Source organism: Amyelois transitella, chromosome 2 (assembly GCF_032362555.1).
Source record: "Amyelois transitella isolate CPQ chromosome 2, ilAmyTran1.1, whole genome shotgun sequence".
Classification (NCBI taxonomy): Eukaryota; Metazoa; Arthropoda; class Insecta; order Lepidoptera; family Pyralidae; genus Amyelois; species Amyelois transitella.
Genome location: NC_083505.1, coordinates 4,827,243 through 4,847,707, shown reverse-complemented (window position 1 = coordinate 4,847,707; position 20,465 = coordinate 4,827,243). Strand labels below are relative to the sequence as shown.

Below are 20,465 nucleotides of genomic sequence, written 5' to 3'. Positions count from 1 at the left end.
TCACATGTGTGTATCCTACCGTGTATAATTTAACTTCATTTTAAAGATTTAAGTTCTTAAAACAAAAAATGCACACATATTGCTAATGTTGACTGTAAGTACACCAAGCGATCCTTATTATTTCTAGTCGACGAATTTAATAGAGCTTTCGTCGAATAGTAATGTGACTTGACTTGATACAAGTCAATTGATAATGTTTACGACTCGTGATGTCTTTTCAAAAACAGACTTAACAATGGCATGTTCTAATTTACAACCCAACTCGATGACTGCCTACACATTACTGAAATATCTATCAGAAAGGCAAATTCTCTAGCTCAATTAAAATCTATTTTGTACAAGCCTACACTCAAAATATGTACGAGTAAATGGTTTGCGTCCTATAGTGAACTGGATCACTGACTACATATCAGAATTATCATTGTTTTAATTTTATTGTTACAATATCATATTATTGGGCCAGTAGTGAGATTTGCTTGTCTCAGTAAGCATTTTCGGCTATTTTAAGAGTGAAAGTTACATTAATATCATTAACAACTAAGAAGATTAGTAAATGGTGATGCGATGGAGCAAAAGCAGCTAAGGTTAAGGGATGGGCAAGGTCACTTCATTTCTAAATATTATAAGTCACTATAAAATGCATTTCTTCCGATTTTTACATTAATGAATAGGATAATCTACATTGTCATGAGGTAATTTCCAACAGTTTTTTTTTTATAAAACTTAACATTTCAAATACCTGTAAAATGAAATTCTTTTATTGGAAAGGCCAAATTTATTCCCTAAAATGATAAGCTCATTAGGTTTTTAACAACAATCGGAAGAAAAATACCGATGAATAGGATATATGCATTATGCTTACTAGTGAGATATATCGAATGTTATTTACTATTTTCTTGATTATTTATAGTAGGTAGAGCTGAACATAGTTACTGTTGCTTTTATAAAGTGCATACGTTTCATAGAATAGATTTAGTAAAGATAACAGTAGGTAGAAAACAGCAGTAAATGCCTAAAGTGAACAAGCTCGAAATTCTATGAGTAACAAGACATTTAAATGCAATGTCTCGGCTTCTGAAAACCGCGACCATTGCATCCAACTGCTAGAAGTTAAGTATTTATTACAAAATTATACTTCACTCACCTTCAGAATTTATTTCCTATCTAGACTTTACTTAAAGTTTAGAAGACACAGTATGAAAGTTTAGCTTAAAAGGGTGCTGAAGCGAAGTTTCATGGGTTCAATGAGTAATATTCAATTAAAAGAATTATTCTAACCATTTTATAGGCTTTTTCGTTTGTCTATACCAATACCACTTTAAAATTTATTTGCGAGATCGACTGTCGCTAGTCTATGACACGGTGAAACACTAATTAATGAGGGTTTTAAAATATATGGGACACCAAGTGGTAGCAAAGTTTTGGATACACTGACGGAACAAAACTACCTGCGAGCTGACGGTCTATGTTCAAGAACAACAGTCTTAACTCGTTACTGATGTCACCTTGTATCTCATATTTATGAAAATCCCCATTTCAATGGAAGTGGACCTTAAACTTTACTATTGCTATATTGGTATTTTTCATATTCAGGCTAAATCGTCATAACAGAACGGATTTTTTATTATCATAAGTTACGATCTTATCTAATCACATAGCCCTCGGTCACCGCGGCGTCCCGAATGTCGACACGATCAAAACGCGCTGCTGAACCAAACGAGGGGAACACATTTTATTAAAGCACTATTTCATTTACATATTTACAGAGAGCATTATTATAACAATTGGATATATTTCGGAAGTGTTTGGATACAAGTTATTGCTCAGTGGTTTCTCCTTTCTATCTATCAGGCGGGGGCAGCTTGGTGTCCTCTGGGTCTAGGGATAGACATTCACGGAGATAGTCCTCCATGGATCGGTAGACGTGCTCAATTACACCTTTCAGGTCATGCCCTTCATCGGCGTAGGCCTAAAAAAATTGTAATGTGAGTACTCATTTTATTAGGTTTTAATAAGAACTGTGAACTATCGTTTGTAGTCTTTTTGTACTATTTCGTGAGAGTTGACTACATTAGTTGGTTAGTTAAGTTAATTTTTTCTCATTTTTGTGCATGCATGAAGGCAATCAGTAGTGACATGGCCTTCCAAAGAAATTTTTGTTACGAGAATTGACTTACCTGATATCGAAATAGCACGCCGGCGTCAGTGAGCGCCCTGGCGAGCTGCAGCGCGTGCGGGTAGGGCGCGCTCATGTCGGCCATGCCGTGCACGAGGTACAGCGCGTGCGCCGGCACGTGGTGCGCGCGCTGCGACGCGTCAGCCTCCACGTACCCCTTGTAGTTCACTGAAGGTGTCCCAAGGATACGCTCCGTGAAAGCTGCATCTGAAAAGAGATATTTGAGTAGGTAAAGTTACCATAGGGGAAGATTCATGTGATATGGGGTAGAACCGTCAAACCGTCACCGGTGAAGTCGCAAAAAGTCTTCAGCTGCATACCTGGGTCCTACCAATACGGGTATATACCCCAATTGTCGTTTATTCGTAGCTAAATAAGAAGTAAGTTGCCGATTGTTTTGCATTTATCGTTCGCTTACTCGAGGAGGAAGAAGACATAATTGGTCTTTCCGATACCTTTAAGTTATTACAAACATTGCTTACTATAATACAGCCAGTCGGTGATGGGCGACACGGCGATGCCACACTTGAGCGTGGACTGTTGCGAGCCCAGCAGCATGGCGGTCACGTACCCGCCGTAGCCCCAGCCCCAAACGGCCACGCGAGTTACGTCCAGGAATTTGAAGGTTTCTAATAAATATCTGTAAGTAAATTCAAATTCAAAAATTTTATGCATTTTAATAGGATACTTCATATCGCTTAATAATTGTCAAAACTTTTGGTTTCACAACATTGGTTGACGTCAAATAAATTACTTAAAGCAACAAGTAGTTCTGGTACCAATTTAGAATGAATAACAACCCACCATTGAGAAAATTACGGCAAGCTTGATAACTAGATCTAAAATGTAGCGTTTTACACAAGACTCTCTCAACCTTCTCTTGCCATAATTTACACACGATGGCTGTTAGCTTCAAAACTCTGTTTTTGCTTAAAAAAAGAACAAAAAAGTTGAATTTGATTTCTACGGCCGGCTTCAAACGCCATGTCTGGCTCCACGAACTTATATTACATCATTCATTAGACGAGTATGTAACTAATTCTCACCTAATAACAGCCAACTGATCAGCCACCTCGACGCCCCCAAGGCGACCTCTCAGCAACGCCCGCGGAAGCCCTCTAGCACCCGCCACGTCTAACTTCACGTACACCACGTCGTTACGAGACGACATGTATGAGCCCCAGTCTACCATGAACTCTTCAGTCACTTGCTGGCTACCGGGACGGCCATCTCTGAAATATGTGAAAAACAATCTAATAGTAAAAAACAAACTGGTCAATTCATATAAGCAGTACAATATCCTGCTGTAGTGTCGGTGCCAACTGGTTTTGGTGGTAAATCTTTTAATTGATTGTTAGCCAATCCCACTATAATTCTTAAGTATTACGCCAGTCGCTTTCTGTCAGTCTGTTCTCTAGATCCGTTGTGTGAACATGCTGAAAAGATAACTGTCTCCTACATATAAAAGAGAACGTTGAAGAGAAGTTTTAAAAAGTTGGGAAAATTTGTTACCTCGACACAAATGCGAAGATATTTCCCAATTGCCACGTTAAATTTTATAGGAAACTACTAGGGATAGGGCAGATAATAGGACACTTACACATGAACTAGCACAGGGAATGCGGCGTCCCGCAGCTCCTCTCGCCACGACGGCGGCAGCATGAGCTGAACGCGCGCACGTGACCCGCTGCTCAGTTGCACGTCGAACGAACGCCGCGTGGGGAGAGCCAACTCGCGTAAACGGACTGATCTGAATAGTAGTAGAAGATTTTTGGTTCAAAATTTAACGCCTTTCACTGTCTCTCGGCAAAGGAGAAAAAAAAAGATAGCAATTACTTTGCGCCGCTGTGACCTATGAAACGCAGTGCAGCCACGATTGACATAGTCAGTCATAAACATATGTATTCAGAATTTACAAAAAAAAGTAAAAAATTTATTACCTGTAAGGCCTCGTGTCGTACAATATTCTTTCTAGCTTATGAGTTCTAGCGTCATGAAGACCAGCCAGAGGGGGGCCCGGCCCGCCGCATTCAAGGACGTAATGCGTGATGCCAACTCTTGGCTTAGGTGGGGAGAAGGACGCTCTCCAATAGGAGCAGTTGGCATAGTGCAGCCGCGCTGGCCACACCGCCAACTCGCAAGTAAGGCACCGAGGTTCCTCTCGTTCTGCCCGAGCCCTGACGGAGTTGCTGCCTCCTCCGTAGCTGGGGTCGCGGACAACGTACACCTGTCTCTGCCCTGGTCTTTCTGCACTACCTGTTTGTAATAAAACCAGTTTTAGTTGGAGTAGAAAGTTACAGCAAGCCTCAGCCTGGTGTTGAAAGATTGTCTACACCTGGAGTCATGCTTTAAGAAAAGTAGATCTAGATCTTAAAATCCAATAAACTACGTTTCAGAGTCTCAGAAACACCAGAATCCCAAAACAATCAAACTATGTTCCTATACGATGTTCTGATCGTGCTTTGAACTAAAATGTACGAGTAGGAACAGGGTTTTGTTATAAGATAAGGTGTGTGTTGTTAGTAAAACACCTGAAAAATATCACTCATCAACACTCTTTTAATACTTAATTTGATTTGTTTTCTTCACCATATCTGGATGTAGATTTGGTATGAATAACTTTTCTTTGTCTAAACCTTTAATAAAAGAAAATAATCATATTTAATTAATTTATCAGTACAAAAGAATTAATAAGCTAACCCCGAATTAAGATTTCAATGGGATATATTATAAAAGGTATATTTTATAATCAAATCCTTTATAACAATAGACATCCAAAACCAAGGAAAATATAAAAAAAAATCCAACTTGTCCTGACCTAATTCAAATACAGGGCCATAAAACCCAGAGACAAGCACTTTAACTGCGAAACATAGTCCGACAAAATCATCCATATAACCGGTTAAGTGAGCAAGCAGATAATACCTAAATAATAAACTAAGTGGTTCTCCTGGTCCCAGGCCAGGATCTCTGCAACTTCCACCTTCCCGTGTGATAGCACGGCTATGCGTTGTCTGATCACGTCCACATGCTTGATGTGGGTGTAGTACTGTCCCCCGCCTTCTTGGACCGCCGCAAGCAGGAGGAAAGCACTGCCGTCTTCGGAGTACACCGGCTGTGGATGCACTTCTAACCACGGCTCTTCGGTCGCCTTTTCTGAATGTGACTGGAAATTATAAATGTAAAACTTGATTATGTATTATTTTATTTTATTATTTTATCACATAGGTAACTCATAATCGTAGAAAAATAGTGAAAGGAAAGTCAGTTTCCATTATCTGATGAATTATTTATTTCACTCTTTTATTCCACTTTTCTACGTTAAAAGTCTTCTCTTTTCAAAGAAACTCTCTCGGAAGCAATTTTAGGAATCTGAATTATTACCAAAATTGCAACTGCCACTTTTTCTTGCTTCTATTTTCGCTGAGAAAAATAAAAATTGATTTGGAATTTGGAAATTGTTTAGGTTGTTAAAACCAACAGTTAATCCCTTCAAAAGATTGTGGGCCATAATCCAAATCAAATTTCGGAAGAGTAGTAGGAAATCCTTACCTCCGTACACGTCCAGTTAGGCGCGTAGCAACTGCTATAGACGGTGAGGTTCTGCGCTCGGTTCATCCACACGACCCCTACGTGGGAATTCTCTTTGCCCACCCACTGGGCTGATATGAGGTAATATTCCCTAATAATAAACAAATTAGGTGAAAACTCTAATAAATTTAAAAAAATGCTTCCTGATATGTATTACATAATCTATCTGAATATTGAAAGTTTGATAAAATAACTTTCTTTGTACCTAAAACTTGTTTAATAGGTAAATATGGTTTTCATTAATACAACAAGTGCGTCGCAAAGTATTAATGGAGATTTGATTCAGATAGAGGTATCTCATCTTCAGTAGTAAGTAGTACCACTTACAAGCATGTGATATTAAAATACCACAAAATTTAGTCTTAAGCGGTTTCTTTTACAGCAAGCAGAGTATCCCATCGAGACTTCGATATGATGAGGTTCAGAACGTCTACTAAAAGCATTTAAAGGGGTAATATTTAAGATATATATCCCAAATTTCACATAAAACACACATTTGATCTAGCGTGGTCAGCGGTCTGATCTCACTTACAACCTATCTTTAGCAGTCACCAATTTTTAAAGCTCAGAGCTAAGAATTTCATCAAGAACACGACACGATAAAGTATAATGTCTATAAAATGTTACATATATGAGGTAAATTGTCTAAATACTCAATGAAAATCACGTACATTCCATCCAGCGTGGTCGGCGGTCTGACCTCCCATCTCGGCGGGGCGGTCGTGTTCTGCACAGCCACTATCCACAGCCTCACCCGCGGGATAGAGCTGCCCGGCTGCGAGCAACAAGTGGCACCCATCACAATTGTGGACAGTTATTGTATATATACATTGCCTATGTAAATTTAGTGCTTAGAAGGAATTCTAACTGCGGAACTGCGGAAGCAGTGAAGATTTCATATTCAAAAAGGTTATTTTTAAAATTGGGAAAGAAATACATGAAAATTATAATAGTAAAGGTTTTACAAATTATAGTGGAATCGCAAAACTAATATGTTCCGATCAATAACGTTTTTGCTAACTTTAGTCAAAGAATTCGCAATACGAGTACAAATTTCAGTTAATTGTTCTAAGAGTTGATTCTGTTATCTCAGTTGGTCAACTTATTTTGACCATGTGTAAAGAATGCTCAAGACATCATAATGTTCGTTTTAGAATAGAAATCCCAAATTTTAAAATTCACTTAAAAGTGCTGTTTAATTCATCTACATTACAAAATGCAGTAGTGTGTTAATTAAAATCTGCAATTATATTACGTCTTCTTTTATAAACATATCCCAAATAATATTATAAATACGAAAGAATGTTTTTTTTTCTCTTCACGCGTTATCTACTTCATCAATCTTTTTAAAATTTTGCGTATATATAAGAGTTTGGAGAAGGACATAGGATTCTTTTAATGCCATTAAAAACTCCCGTGTCCAGTTCCTGTGGGAATTGCGTAAGAACCAGTAATTCGCGGGGGAAAGCTACGGGTAAAAGCTAGTTTGCTTATAAAAACACTCTTTTCCCAAATGTGTACTTACCGTGGGATATCTTATAGTAATGTGATCAGGGAAGACAGTGGGCAGAGTGTTGTTCAACGTAGGCAGTAGGAATCCGGACCTAGAAGCTCCCATCCCGCCGATTCCCTCCGATATCTTTGGGAATTTCACCTGGGAGACCTCGCTGTCGTCGTACTGCACGTACAGGACCAGGGTGCCGTCAGACGAGCCCCACATCGCCGAGGGGGTTTTTGTCACCTCCTCTGTAAAAAATTGATATAGAAGTTAATTCTTGTGGTTGTTTTTACCGATGTTATCCAATGGAAAACTTGGACGCAGTTTGTTCAAATAACAGAATTCTGATTAATATGCTTATGCATCTTGTTGATTATTAGAACAACTACTTTAATATACTCTGAAATCGTTGATTTTTAAATTACGGAACTGCAGAACAAAAATAATCAATGTGCTCTGTGATTCTAATGAAAGTTTTAACACAGTTTTACAGAACATTAGCGGCCGGCTCGTCCCGATCCGTAGTACGTACTCGTATACAATTGCAAACTTTACCTCTTTATAATATTACAGTGTTGATGCACATTGTACTGACTGGATTTGTTGGAGGTATCATTAGGATTATTGAAGATTTTTTTGAAATTATAGCTTACGATAAGTATAGGTTAGTTTACCTTGATACAGCCAATCGGACACACCATTGTAGACTTTCCCAGGCACCGCGTCGGTTGTGAGTCGAATGAGTGGGGCTCTTCTCGCGGGGGGCCCGGGGCGCGCAAGCACCTCGTTGTCGGCCGCCAGCAGCAGGGCCCCTTCGGAGCCCAGCCACGAGGCGTACTGCCACTCCCAGCTGCTCTGGCCTTCGCCGAACAGCGGTATGTGGTGGCTGATGGCAGAGTAAAATAAGATAAGTAATAAGAAATAACATTTTTTTAAAGAGTGCCCTGCAACCGTTTAAAAATAAGTTGTTTTCATATGAGGTAGTATCGTTTTCATTTGCAAAGTATAACCGAATTTCGATGGAATTTGCCAAAAAAGTGAGAGAAATTACCGTTGACCCCGGCAGTTGACTATTTTAAAGATGAGGTTAAATAAAATGAATGACTTAAATGCATGAAGAATCTTATAAAAAATTACATGAAGTATTTATATGATCGTAATTTAGATTTTTTTTAATATAGGTAACATGAAGTTGAGAGACAAATTAGTAAAGTTAAGGTAAATCAGTCTCCTTTAAAACTATCTTACCTTAAAATAAATTTAAGCAAAATTTTATTAAAAATCCTTCTTGAAAAGTATTTCAATTACAGAAAAAGATTCAAGAGAATGTTAATGCAAACATTGTTATAGAATTAAAACCAATGAAATAGTTCTTCAACAAGGTTTAAGACAGAATATTTATGAGAGACAAAGCACTGACGCATTCCCGACTGCCACTACTTTTAGTTTACGTTAGACACTAAAATGTTTGTGGATTTTAAAAGTTTAGTGGATCGTTAAAGCTGACATACTTTTGTATGTTAAAAGGTGGCAAATTAGATCTGAGGAGTAAGTACATCTTTTTTATATATGTGTACAAAATGTACAAAGCTTTTGAATCCGTATCCCATTATTTTTATGAAGGTTTCCATCCTTCTGTAAGTTAACTAAACACTACACACTATTATAGAAATTAATATGGCCATTAATATATTTACCTACCTATAAAAATCTCCTTGAAGGTATAATATCAAATCTACATTAGTATCCTCAAATCGATTCCATCACCCGCGAGGCGACGGAAATTTTCAAAGATATGATTTGATGGAGAAACGAGAAAGGCTACAACAACGTATAGAAAGAAAGCTTTGTTTAAAATGATTTCCATCAGCATCTATTATTCGGGTCCATCTATTAGCATGAAAAATAAAGCCATTATGTAATGTAGTTATACCGTACGACTTTTGAGCATAACAGTCTTTGGCATAACGGTTTACGTATAAGTATTTTAAGAATATGTGCCGTGTGGTTCCCGGCACCAATACAAAAAAGAATAGGACCACTCCATCTCTTTCCCATGGATATCGTAAAAGGCGACTAAGGGATAGGCTTACAAACTTGGGATTCTTTTTTAGGCGATGGGCTAGCAACCTGTCACTGTTTGAGTCTCAATTCTATCATTGAGCCAAATAGCTGAACGTGGCCATTCAGTCTTTTCAAGACTGGTGGCTCTGTCTAACCCGCAAGGGATATAGACGTGACCATATAAAAATAATTAACAAAAGTTGAGAAATTTATAGTTCAGTTAAAGAATGCTTAATTTCGTTTAGTGTAAGGCAATGATTACATATATTTACATTTCTACTGTATCCCTGCTTTTTCTCTTGCCTTCTACGTATTAATATTTTCATGCAAGCTTTTCAATTGAATGCACATGTAGAAAACATGTGTATTCAATTGAAAAACTTGATTGTATTAGTTATTATAAATAAATACTACTTCCGTATTGTTTTCATAGAATTTTTTTTTAAATTCGTTGGCATAGAAATGAATCTGTACTTTCTATGTTTTATATCAAGAGGGTGGCCACTCTTTAATATTACCTTTTTAAAGACCATTTTCCGCGAAGGAATGTCTTAAAAGTTTCCACCAAGGAAACATGCTTTCATTTACATTTTTTATGAGTTTCAGTTTGAAAAGCCCGTTTGTTTGTTTTACTTTAGATTTGACGATCTTAGCACGTATGTAGTTAAGGTACCTACTAAGATACAATTCTTGTTTTCCGTAATATAATTAAAGTAGTTTCTGCACTTGGATGGGAATTAAACGAAATCGATGTATTTTAGTTACGCGAATACTCAATTTTTTTTAACAAAACTGATTTCGGAAATAGTTTTCTATCAAGACTTTTGAGTCATGACATTGATTAATAATCTTCCTGTGGTATGGTTTTTTTTTATTATAAACAACGTTCTTTTTCAAATCAACGTGCACGAAACTGTCTCTTGTCATACATTTGTACCATGAGAATCACTCAAATGTTAACGACGATAAGATTTATTGTCACGGTGGCTTTGACTTTTGTTATTTATTGTCAATTCAAATTCAAAATTTTTATTCATTATTATAGGATACTTCATAACGCTTAATAATTGTCAAAACTAAATGTAAGGTAGAAAAACCCTATTGAAGTTTTGTTTTTAGTTATAATTTTGATCATGCGGCATCATTATAGTAATTCATTGTTAGGTATAAAACAATTAAATATCAGCAAATGTAAATAAGAAAGAGATAAAATTAATTGAATTATCAATCTAGTTAATTCTAATGCAATAACGATTCATTCATCCGACCAATTAGTCTTGAAAACTCGCGAAACGCCGGAGGAAGCTATAAAAATTCCACAGAAACAGATAAATTTGTAAAGAAAACGAATTGAGATCGTGCAGACATTTTACATTCCCTTCCTCGGAGGAAGCGGGATTCCCGCTTATTTCTACGTAGACAACATTAATTATGCAGTACGATATCTGCCTTCAGTTTATCATAAATTGAAAATATTGCTATATTTTAGATTTAGTATTTAAAGTTAAAGCATTTTAGTAGCTATATTAAGAAAGATAAATGATATATGAATTTTCTGGAGAGAAGCCCGGGAGTAAAGACCACGCTTGCGCAAGACAGGTTTTTATAAACGAAGCGACTCCCGTATGACATTCAAATTTTGGGAAGGAACTTAAGCCATGGCGTTGATAAAATATCCAATAGCCCATATGCGCAGGTCTCCTCACGATGTCCATCATCGTAAGGTTACTTATAAAATTAACGAGTGAGAGTCAACTCTTGTGATTTTAATATTGTTTATTGTCATGGTAAGATTTTGTTTTTTAATTAAGATGCTTTTACCATTCGCACAACAACTATATAGGTAGGTACTATTCTATTATTTATTCATATTACATTTGTCCCCAAAAGCGAACTTGTCAACGTTCCCGATATTGTTATCAAAATGACATTTGGCGAAGGTGCGGTGAGCGAAAACCAATTTCGGAATGCGAAATTTAATTTGCAAGCGGAAATACAATTATGGGCGTTCGAGGGGCTTCGTCAGACCTTTACGACGGTCGGGTTTTCGCTCGTCAAATATCAAAAGCTACTCACTCATTTGTGACGTCATAAACGGTGTAGTGCGCCGTAAAAGTCCGCCGATAGACCTGTGAAAATAAACACAAATTTAAACTAAGTAGGCAGGCATTAAACGGTACCTTATATCCTATTTTGAGAATAAATCTTTTTTATTTTTATAGGTATACATAATGCAGCATAATATAGCCTAACGTTCCGATGTAATACACTGAACTTTAGATGATAAAACATGTGAGTGCAGTGCCTAGATGTATAAAAACAGTTTACACCACGGAGAAATCAAATTATTACTTGGTTTTTTGAATATCATATTATTCTTCCTTGTAACCAAATTATTTGTGAGCAGTTTTCTACTTTTTAATAAATAATAATCTGCTTTTCAGCAAGAGCTGTGTAAATAGGAAGTAATTAAAAGTTGTTCGGGCGATAGTTACCTCCTTGATATTGTGTTGGAAGAGTACGAAGCGCAAGTTTGGAGAGCACTGGTAGCCGCGCACGTTGAGCTGTCTCTGTGGAAAAATAGCATCGGTTTCAGTTTAGTAGATACATGCTTATGCAATAATACAATATGTAATTAAATAAATAATACTTGGAAATTGTTTCTATTTTTTAGTTTAAGTTGTTGGGCTCATCTTAATTACTAACAGTTTTAACGTTTAATATTCTACATTCTATATACAGGATTCAGTACAGCTCAATTATGAAATGGCGTTTAATAAAATTGATTTGTTTTATCAAATCAGATAAAGTTTGTCGTCGATAAGTGCAATTTTAGAAAATCCTTTGGACACTCTACCAAGCTCCTGGAATAGCTTCTCGCCATAATTATTTATCTGGAAAACTTCTGTAAGATTGAGCATGTTCTTTTATATTTTTAAGTATAGTACCTACCTAAGTATGTAGTTAGTAGTTAACCTGCTTATTCCAAAGACAAGATGATGCATTTAACATTCAGTACGCCTATGTATCAACATTGTATTTCATTCTTTAATTTCATTCTTTGGTTGGCTAGAAGAGAGCTTAGGGATAAATCCGTCTTTGCTCTACATATTCTTAATTTATGTTTCTACTACATATGTAATAAAGATAATTTGTATAATTAAAATAAACGATGATCTGCGAAAGTTTACATTCCTATGATAAAACTACACTTGCCTATGTTTGTAACCCCAGTGTAACAAGGGTTATGTTTTTGTTAAATTTATTTACGTCTAGTTGAACTTTATCGATATCAGAATGTCCGCCATCGAAAACACAGAGTTTGTGAACATAATATAAAACCTTTGAATATAAAACATAAAAAAAATGTTACCAGCAACTAACGACTAACGCTAAGCGATAGTAGCAAGTTGTAGTATATAACGTGTTGGAGGTATCTATATATTACTTTATCTATAATGCAGTGCAAGCGCATAATGGCCTGCCTCCGAACACACGGCAGAGATTTAAGTTTTAATGGAACTTTCACGTTAGCCAGCATCAGGTTCATTCATCGTTCTTTTCTATTAACTTGGTGAAAAGGAAACAATTTATTTATATTGAATTTCGTAATGACCGCAGCAGCTATAAAGAAAAGTTATGGATTTCCTGGCATTTACAAGGCAGCTTTATTTTGTGTGAAATCTTTAGCATTTTGCGTGAAATCTTTAGAATTTTAGTGTTTTCGAACAGTAATGCCATTATGATTTCTGATTTTGTTTTTTTTTAATACAAAAATAATAAATTTTCTGGTGATACTTCGGGTAGCGTTCGCACCTCTTTGGAGAGGAGCTCGGGTCGCGGCTATGATGACTACGATCCTGGATTGGATAAGTCAGGTTTTTACACGAAGCGGCTCCCGCCAGACCACTACTACATCCATCTAGAATCATGGTTGCACAGTTCTGACTTAAGTTTCACCATAGTGTTTCACCATAAGAACAACCTCTTGTGTTCTGTGGTAATAACAATGGTTAGCAATCGAACTAAGTACATACTGTATAACTCAGAAAAAGGGTCATTTTCATTCCGATTTGAACCTGTGTATCACTAGTAAGAAAATGTCCTTAAATTTTTATTATCAAGTAGATAAGTTAAATTACGGTGTTGTAATTACACGGTACATAAGCGTTGGAATGTCTAATAGAAAATTAAGTTAATTTTTGCACCGCTGAATTCTTGACACATGTAGCTTGGTTATATTTGGGATGTTTTAGGAAAATCTGGTTTAGTCTTAAAAATAAAACATCGGCTCCTAAATAAGATAAGAAAACGACGATATTTTATCGTATTTTTTTCTTTTTGGCATGTTGCAGACCCTTGATAGTTATATAATCATATAATTTCTTGATGAAAAGATCAGTTGGCAGACGGCATTATCAAAATCATGCAGTTCTTTAATTTCTTCTAAATCTTCATTCTTTTATAAATAAGTGTAAGTTTATATAATTTTTCAATACGATAAATGAAGCAAATACTGAGTAATACTAACGAGAGTGTGATTGGTGACGAGAACAGTGAGGGTGTTGTTGAATGTGTCCAGAGCCAGCAGTCCCCCGTCGTCCGCCTGGTAGACCAACTGGTGGGAGCTGACCCAGGTGGTGGGGAGCCGCTCGCCTGTTAGGTCGCCGCGCAAGAATTCGTCCAGTCGCATCCGACGACCCGACCAGTAAAGCAACTCGTCCACATATCTGTGAGAGAAATTAAAATTTAAAATATGAATTAAATTCTTTCTGTTTCTGTTTCTTGTTATTTGTCTTTTAATCTAATTGAATAATAAAATGGGTGCCATAAGACCTTTATAAATTGTATATGTTTCTTAACTTTCGCCTATGAATATCGTCTTCAAAACATTAAATCAACACCAGCCGCTGTTATAATTTAAACTCGTTCAGAGTATGAAAATGAACCGCAGAAATTGAAGTGCCAAGTTTTCAAATTATTTTTTATTTTCTAAATACCGCTCTTCAGCGTTCACGTCGTTTCAGTGAAATTTTATTTGAAGCTCTACTGGCTGTGGCAGTTTCTTTTTAATACTCTTACCAAGATTATTTACCTGTTTATTAGTTTTAGCTTCATTTAGTAGATAATGTTCGCAGCGCCTTGATGCAAAACTAATTTCCGTGCAATCATTATCTATTCCTTTTGTACCATGTAATAGAGTAATTTAGCTAATATGCAAATTGAAGTTACTACTAGAGCAGGTGGTTATTATGCGCAAATGAGCGCATGTGCAACATGTTATTTAAATTCAATTTGAACAAACATGCTACTCGCGAAAATTTACAATTACTGCTGATTGAAGTGCATAAGTGCGAAGAGAGAATAGTAGACAATTTTTTGTTTTTGATATCATTGTGTATTATTTTTGTCATAAATCATTTTAGATAATTTACTCACCCTAATAAATAAATCGCAGTGACGATGCCCGCTATCACAAAACTGATGACCATCAAAGAGAAGATGATGCTTCTCCAGTTGTGGCCATCTCCTTGGTACAGATCCTGCAACCGAAGTGTGGAGTTAGCGTTGACTTATCGAAATTTTATCTCGAAAATCGTTGCCTGAATTCTAATTTTACAGCGAGTTCCTCGGGCCACGTACGAAGTCATATCTCGTACTGCGACGAAAGAATTTTGCATATTTCAGATATGCAATGTTCAATTTAATGGAATCATACTAAGTTTCAAATTTTATATCTTCTTGATATTTTGAGAATGAAAAGTTTTAAAAATCTGGGAATATTTCCATGGGAATTTACCTTGCTCCCAAAAAATATTTTGGACTGCCAAAAAAATTGCCGTTTTTTTTAGAAATTACTACAAAACTTCTGCACTAAATAAATACAATATATATTCTCTTATTATCGGATGCGGCAAAACACAATGTAGCTCGTTACGATAAGTGCTGATTACGTCTATTTTGATATCCAAATGGTTGCGGTTTGGTTGCGTTATTTTATTCACAATTTGGGATCCTATTCAATTTCAGACTACTCCATTATTTTCTTCAATGTTTAGTTATTTTATCAATTGGATAGTATTGACTTTATATTGTGCAATAAAAAGCATCACGTGGCAACAGTCAAATTTCAAAAGGTATTTCGACTTCACATCTGTCAATTACTGTACTAACTTTTACTACGTCACAACACCCACGGGGCGGATTTCCGATGTTCATATAATTAGATATTTTATTTATTTATTTCAAATGCCAAGTTAGCGAAATTAGGAATAAATATAAGCGTAACAACTTACATTATATGAAAACTTACGTGTAGGTACTTAGTAACTGACCTCTTCCTTGGTGGACTTGGGGTCGGCGACTTGCAAAGTCTCGTCGGGCGGGAGGCGCCAGGAGCCGCCGCCGCCGCCGCCGCCCGAGCGGTCCGTGTGGCCGGTGGCGTGCATGCGCCGCCGCCGCCGCCGCCGCCGCGCGCGCACCCGCCACGGCGCCGCGCTACGCCTCCGTGCTCGCCGCCGCGCAGCCCGCGCACCGCCGCGCGCGCACCCGCTGCGCTCCTGTCGCTTGTTTCACGAATCGCCCCATCACTGTTTGAGAAATTGACAAGTTTAAGTATTTTTGTGCCGTGTGGTTCCCGGCACCAATACAAAAAAGAATAGGACCACTCCATCTCTTTCCCATGGATGTCGTAAAAGGCGACTAAGGGATAGACTTGGGTTTCTTCTTTTAGGCGATGGGCTAGCAACCTGTCGCTATTTGAATCTCAATTCTATCATTAAGCCAAATAGCTGAACGTGGCCATTCAGTCTTTTCAAGACTGTTGGCTCTGTCTACCCCGCAAGGGATATAGACATGACCATATGTATGTATGTTAAGTATTTTCAAGAAGAAAAAACAGTAACTATTCGGCATTTGATCGAAATGGAAAAGCGATGAATAGTGTGGGCAAGTTTTCATATATTGTAGGTATTCTTTGTAAGTTACCATATATTGTGTAAACTTAATGACTTAATAAACATATTCCACTCCGGATTTTCTTTTGTTATTTGACTCGAAATTGCAATTTATATTGGTTAAACGTACTACTCCATTGACAACACTATTTATGGTGAGCTGTAACCTAATGGTTAATCTGGATTTTCGGTTAGACCTGTAATAGAGCTAAAGCGTGTACCGTGTAGCCGCAACACGTTCAGAACATCGCCCTAAACGGCCGCATGGTCCGGCACCAGCTGTTCTAGGGTTATGCGTAAAACGGCAATTTGCAAAAAGTGTTTCCGAAAATTAAAGCGCATTTTTCAGTCATTTTGTGTATTGATTAAATTGCGATAAGAATTCAAAGTGAAGAAATTTTCATTGATAATTATATGATGTGATATGTAGAATTTCTATAAATTTATATTTCACAACAAAAAATTGGTAACGATGACATCACATTAAATCACGAAGACTGCTTAATGTGAGTATAGAATCTATGGCCAAGAAAACATCGCTCAATAATTTCAAGTATTATATTTCTGATCGACACACCTGCAATATGAAACGTAACGTCAAATCTTGGCAAGAGTATTGTCACACGTGAATGGAGATTAAAAGAAGCCTAGGTGTAAATGTGAGCTTAATTTGCTATCAGACAGTTGAGGAGAAATGGCCGCGTCGGAGAGATCGACTGCCATTGGCCCCCGGCCAACGCGATCGCAACTCAATACATTTGCTACCGGACTTTACGACTTCGTAAAACTTATTCCAATTGCTCTCACTCTGCGATTTTTTAAGATAGATACCGGTTTTATTGTAAGGAAATTTCGCAGAATGAAGTATTTATTAAAACTTTACATTGTAAGTTTATTTTGCGCCCTTTTCGTCCGCATTCACCTTTCTACAAATTGTTAAAGGATATGGTTTAATTTGGAAAATAAGCAAACGAAGTTTCACCATTGACATAATTAAATACACTTCTATATAAGTTAAAACAGTATTATATTTAATGTTGCTAGTTAATTGAAAGTCCGAAGTAAAAGTAATGTATTACAAATAGAAAAGAAAAAGCAGGCATTCCATTACCGGCTTTGTTTTTCCACACACGCTCTCAGTGGTTTCTGCTGAGAAATGTGCACATTTGGCAAGAATACAGATGATACATTTTCTCTTTTGGTGACCAAGTAGACCGAAGAACGTTAATTGTTGATTGTGGTGGCTTTACTAAATTTTATTTTGTTTACTAGTTTAACTGTTGAATTTCATCCGGCTCTGCAAAACAAGAGATCTGCTTAAGCATGACCATCAATCAGGTCATCAGATGATGATAAAAGTCCAATTTTGTAAACAGAACCTTGCGATACCAGAAACCCTACCAACACATACGACTTGCTTATATCAGCAAAATAATTCCGAGGTAGAACGCTTGCGGTAGCACCGTAAAAATGTATAGTAAAAATTACGATCCGAGTGTTTAAATTTATATTGGGAAAAACCACAGCCGACCATCGCCGCCAGATTAGCAGCAGTTTACGGTATCTTTTTATTGTATTTATTTTTAACTGAATAATTACAATTAATATGGTAGTTTGCTCTGCGGTGTTTCAAGGAAGCCAGTCTTCCTGACAACAGACTGATAGTAGTAGGATTAGAACCCGCGTGCTTACTTTAGACAATAAGTGAAGTATAAAGTATTGATTGAGTACCTATTTTCTTTATTAGTCAGATACCTTTACAACTCTGCCACCAATGATTTGTAAAGGTAGATTAGTTATTCCCCTAGTGTTAGTGCCGGTCGCGTCCTCACCTCTTTGGAGAGGAGTACGAGGTTTACCAATAATTACGATTCTAGATTGGATAAATCAGGATTTTAGACACTAACAAAACTACCAAAAGTGTATTTGGTTTAGAACCGCGGTAGGTGTGTTACGTTTTTTATTTGGATACTTCAACCGTTCAACGTTGACGCTCTTTTAAAAAGGCAGATAACTTATGCATGCATATTTCACACAGAAACTATAAATCGTTATGCAAAAGCGTACCCACGTGTCGCGCTGAAGTAAATTCTGAAATTTACTTAATTCGGTGTCCAAAAGTTGTGGCTCGTGGCTTAGATAAATGGGGTGCAATAGACTGGGAGCCGACAAACTGTCTGCCGACTCCAATTTGGACATTAACGGTGTTTCTTATAATTATCTCCGGGCTTTAAAGCAGTTTTATTTGAGCTTTATGGCCCCGCCGGCCTTTGAAGGCTCAGGGGGATTGGTGTAACTGCATTGCAGATGTGGACCAGATACCGCGTTTCACGAGTAAGTAGTTCTTTCCAAAGGGTTCTCGTCACAGGCGCGTAGTGCAACTAAATGGTGAACAGGGAATATATAGGCAATAACACTTTGACAGGTTGAAGCGCAATGTATCCACTTATATAATAGGCTATTTGACAAAGTTCTAAAAACTATCTTAGGGTATTTATTTGTTTATAAGGAGCCCTACAAAAATACTTTTCTGCCTTTATTACAGCTATTTTATTAAAAAATCGAAAAAGAAAATGAAATATTCAAATATGCCGCCAAACGCGACTTTTAGCAATATGGCGGCCATGGCATGCAGTGACGTAAATTTCGTGTAAATATCATACAAAGCTTGTTGGTGTTTCGAAAAGTTTTGATTTTCTCTTGTTTTATTTAACTTGTGCTACGTCATATGTGTGAAAATTATTAAAATGAGTTCCTACAAATGTTGTGCAGTGCCTCAATGCACTAATACAACAATAAAATCTCCTACGAAACTGTTTTTTTCTATGCCGATGGATTTGAATATTCACAAGAAGTGGTTTCAGATCATGATCTAAGATCAGTGGTTACCAATATATACTTACATTGATGTTTTCACATTCCTCAGTTCGGCAGCATAGAAATCTGGATTGTCTTTGAAGAAGACAATCCAGATTTCTTCTTCCAACCATTATTGCGTCCACTTTTGGTAGGTTTCGACTGTCAGCTTTCGCGGAATTGGTTTCCATTATTAAATACCTATGTTATCTGAGTAAACCTGAGCGATCAAACACTTATAAAATCATGAAAAATAATAGCGAACACTAAGGAACGGATTTTGTTTAAATTATGCAATATTTTTATCTCGCGTTATTACAAATCGCTCCAAAAAAATAATATTAAGACTGATGACATAAAAGAAATGTATATTTTTAATACAGTCAAATAGCCTATCAATACATAGCTACATAAAATGACGCGTCTTTCCAGAAGGGGGTAGACATCAATTCCACGTTCCCTATATACTTATTTCGCTTCATCAACTCCCTAGATTAGAGCTTTCGATAAATGTAACCTGTAATCTAGTGTGCTGAGATATAGGTAGGTACTGTATGTACAGTACATTCCCGCCGGCTCATAGCTCGCCGGTTTTCAATATTCAGCTATAACGTCCATTGTTCATTTTCATTTGGTTCCAATCCGATCCTTATTAATGTATCGGTTGTCACTACATCGACTGCTCTGGCGCAGAGCCAGGCTTTCATTCAATTTGCTGATCCGATTTGTACAGCCAACAACACACTGACCTTCCAAAATGCATTGAAATTTAGCAACTATTACCGCTACATAAGGGTCTAAGAATCGCTTGGTGACTGTACCACTTGGTTTCAGTTAATCGAATACTTTTTATGACGCCATAAACGCGATTAAAGCTTGCTTCCTAATGCAGATGTAGGGTCAAGGAAACTAATGGAAGTGTTAAAATATAACTGAAAGAGTCTCGCATTTGGGATTTGAGCCAACACGTATAATTTATTTTTTGGCATCTAAATAACATTTCAAAATAATCCCTCAATCAAATTTCGAATGTTGTTATGTATCCTTATAAAATGTCTAAAACGAAAAGTTATCGATATTCCCGTTCTAGCGGAAATTTTGGAAAACTTCTCTTAGTGCACCTCTAGACCACATAAGTAAACTACACGCCAAATTACTAGACTCAGCGGTCTGGGCTGCGCGTTGATATGACAATCAGTTATTCACTTTCTTCTTTTATATATATAAATATATTTAGATGATAGTGACAGATTGACAGGAAGATAAATATCATTCTCTGATCTATTAAAAAAGAATATTTTGGTAAGTATAAATATTTCATTTT

General features: G+C 36.9%; 1 protein-coding gene across 1 annotated transcript; it reads right to left on the bottom strand.

Annotated features, from left to right (window-relative positions):
* Positions 1-1,751: 1,751 nt before the first annotated feature.
* On the bottom strand, positions 1,752-15,778 carry LOC106142994 (inactive dipeptidyl peptidase 10). The gene is made up of 17 exons (XM_060946623.1): positions 15,665-15,778; positions 14,769-14,872; positions 13,861-14,059; positions 11,825-11,899; positions 11,406-11,458; positions 7,940-8,151; positions 7,293-7,513; positions 6,439-6,542; positions 5,729-5,858; positions 5,102-5,342; positions 4,743-4,812; positions 4,117-4,428; positions 3,777-3,926; positions 3,223-3,408; positions 2,659-2,816; positions 2,178-2,383; positions 1,752-1,969 (listed from the first exon to the last, which is right to left on the bottom strand). The coding sequence occupies exons 1-17, from the start codon at positions 15,776-15,778 to the stop codon at positions 1,841-1,843; spliced, it is 2,664 nt and encodes an 887-aa protein (XP_060802606.1). The 3' UTR covers positions 1,752-1,840.
* Positions 15,779-20,465: the final 4,687 nt, after the last annotated feature.

Coding starts and splice junctions, on each gene's coding strand:
- LOC106142994 (XM_060946623.1), bottom strand. CDS start 15,778: ATGCACGCCACCGGCCACACGGACCGCTCGGGCGGCGGCGGCGGCGGC. Junction 5,859..6,438: donor CCGACCACGCTGGATGGAAT/GTACGTGATTTT, acceptor GTTTATTATTAG/GGAATATTACCTCATATCAG. Junction 5,343..5,728: donor CTAACTGGACGTGTACGGAG/GTAAGGATTTCC, acceptor TATAATTTCCAG/TCACATTCAGAAAAGGCGAC.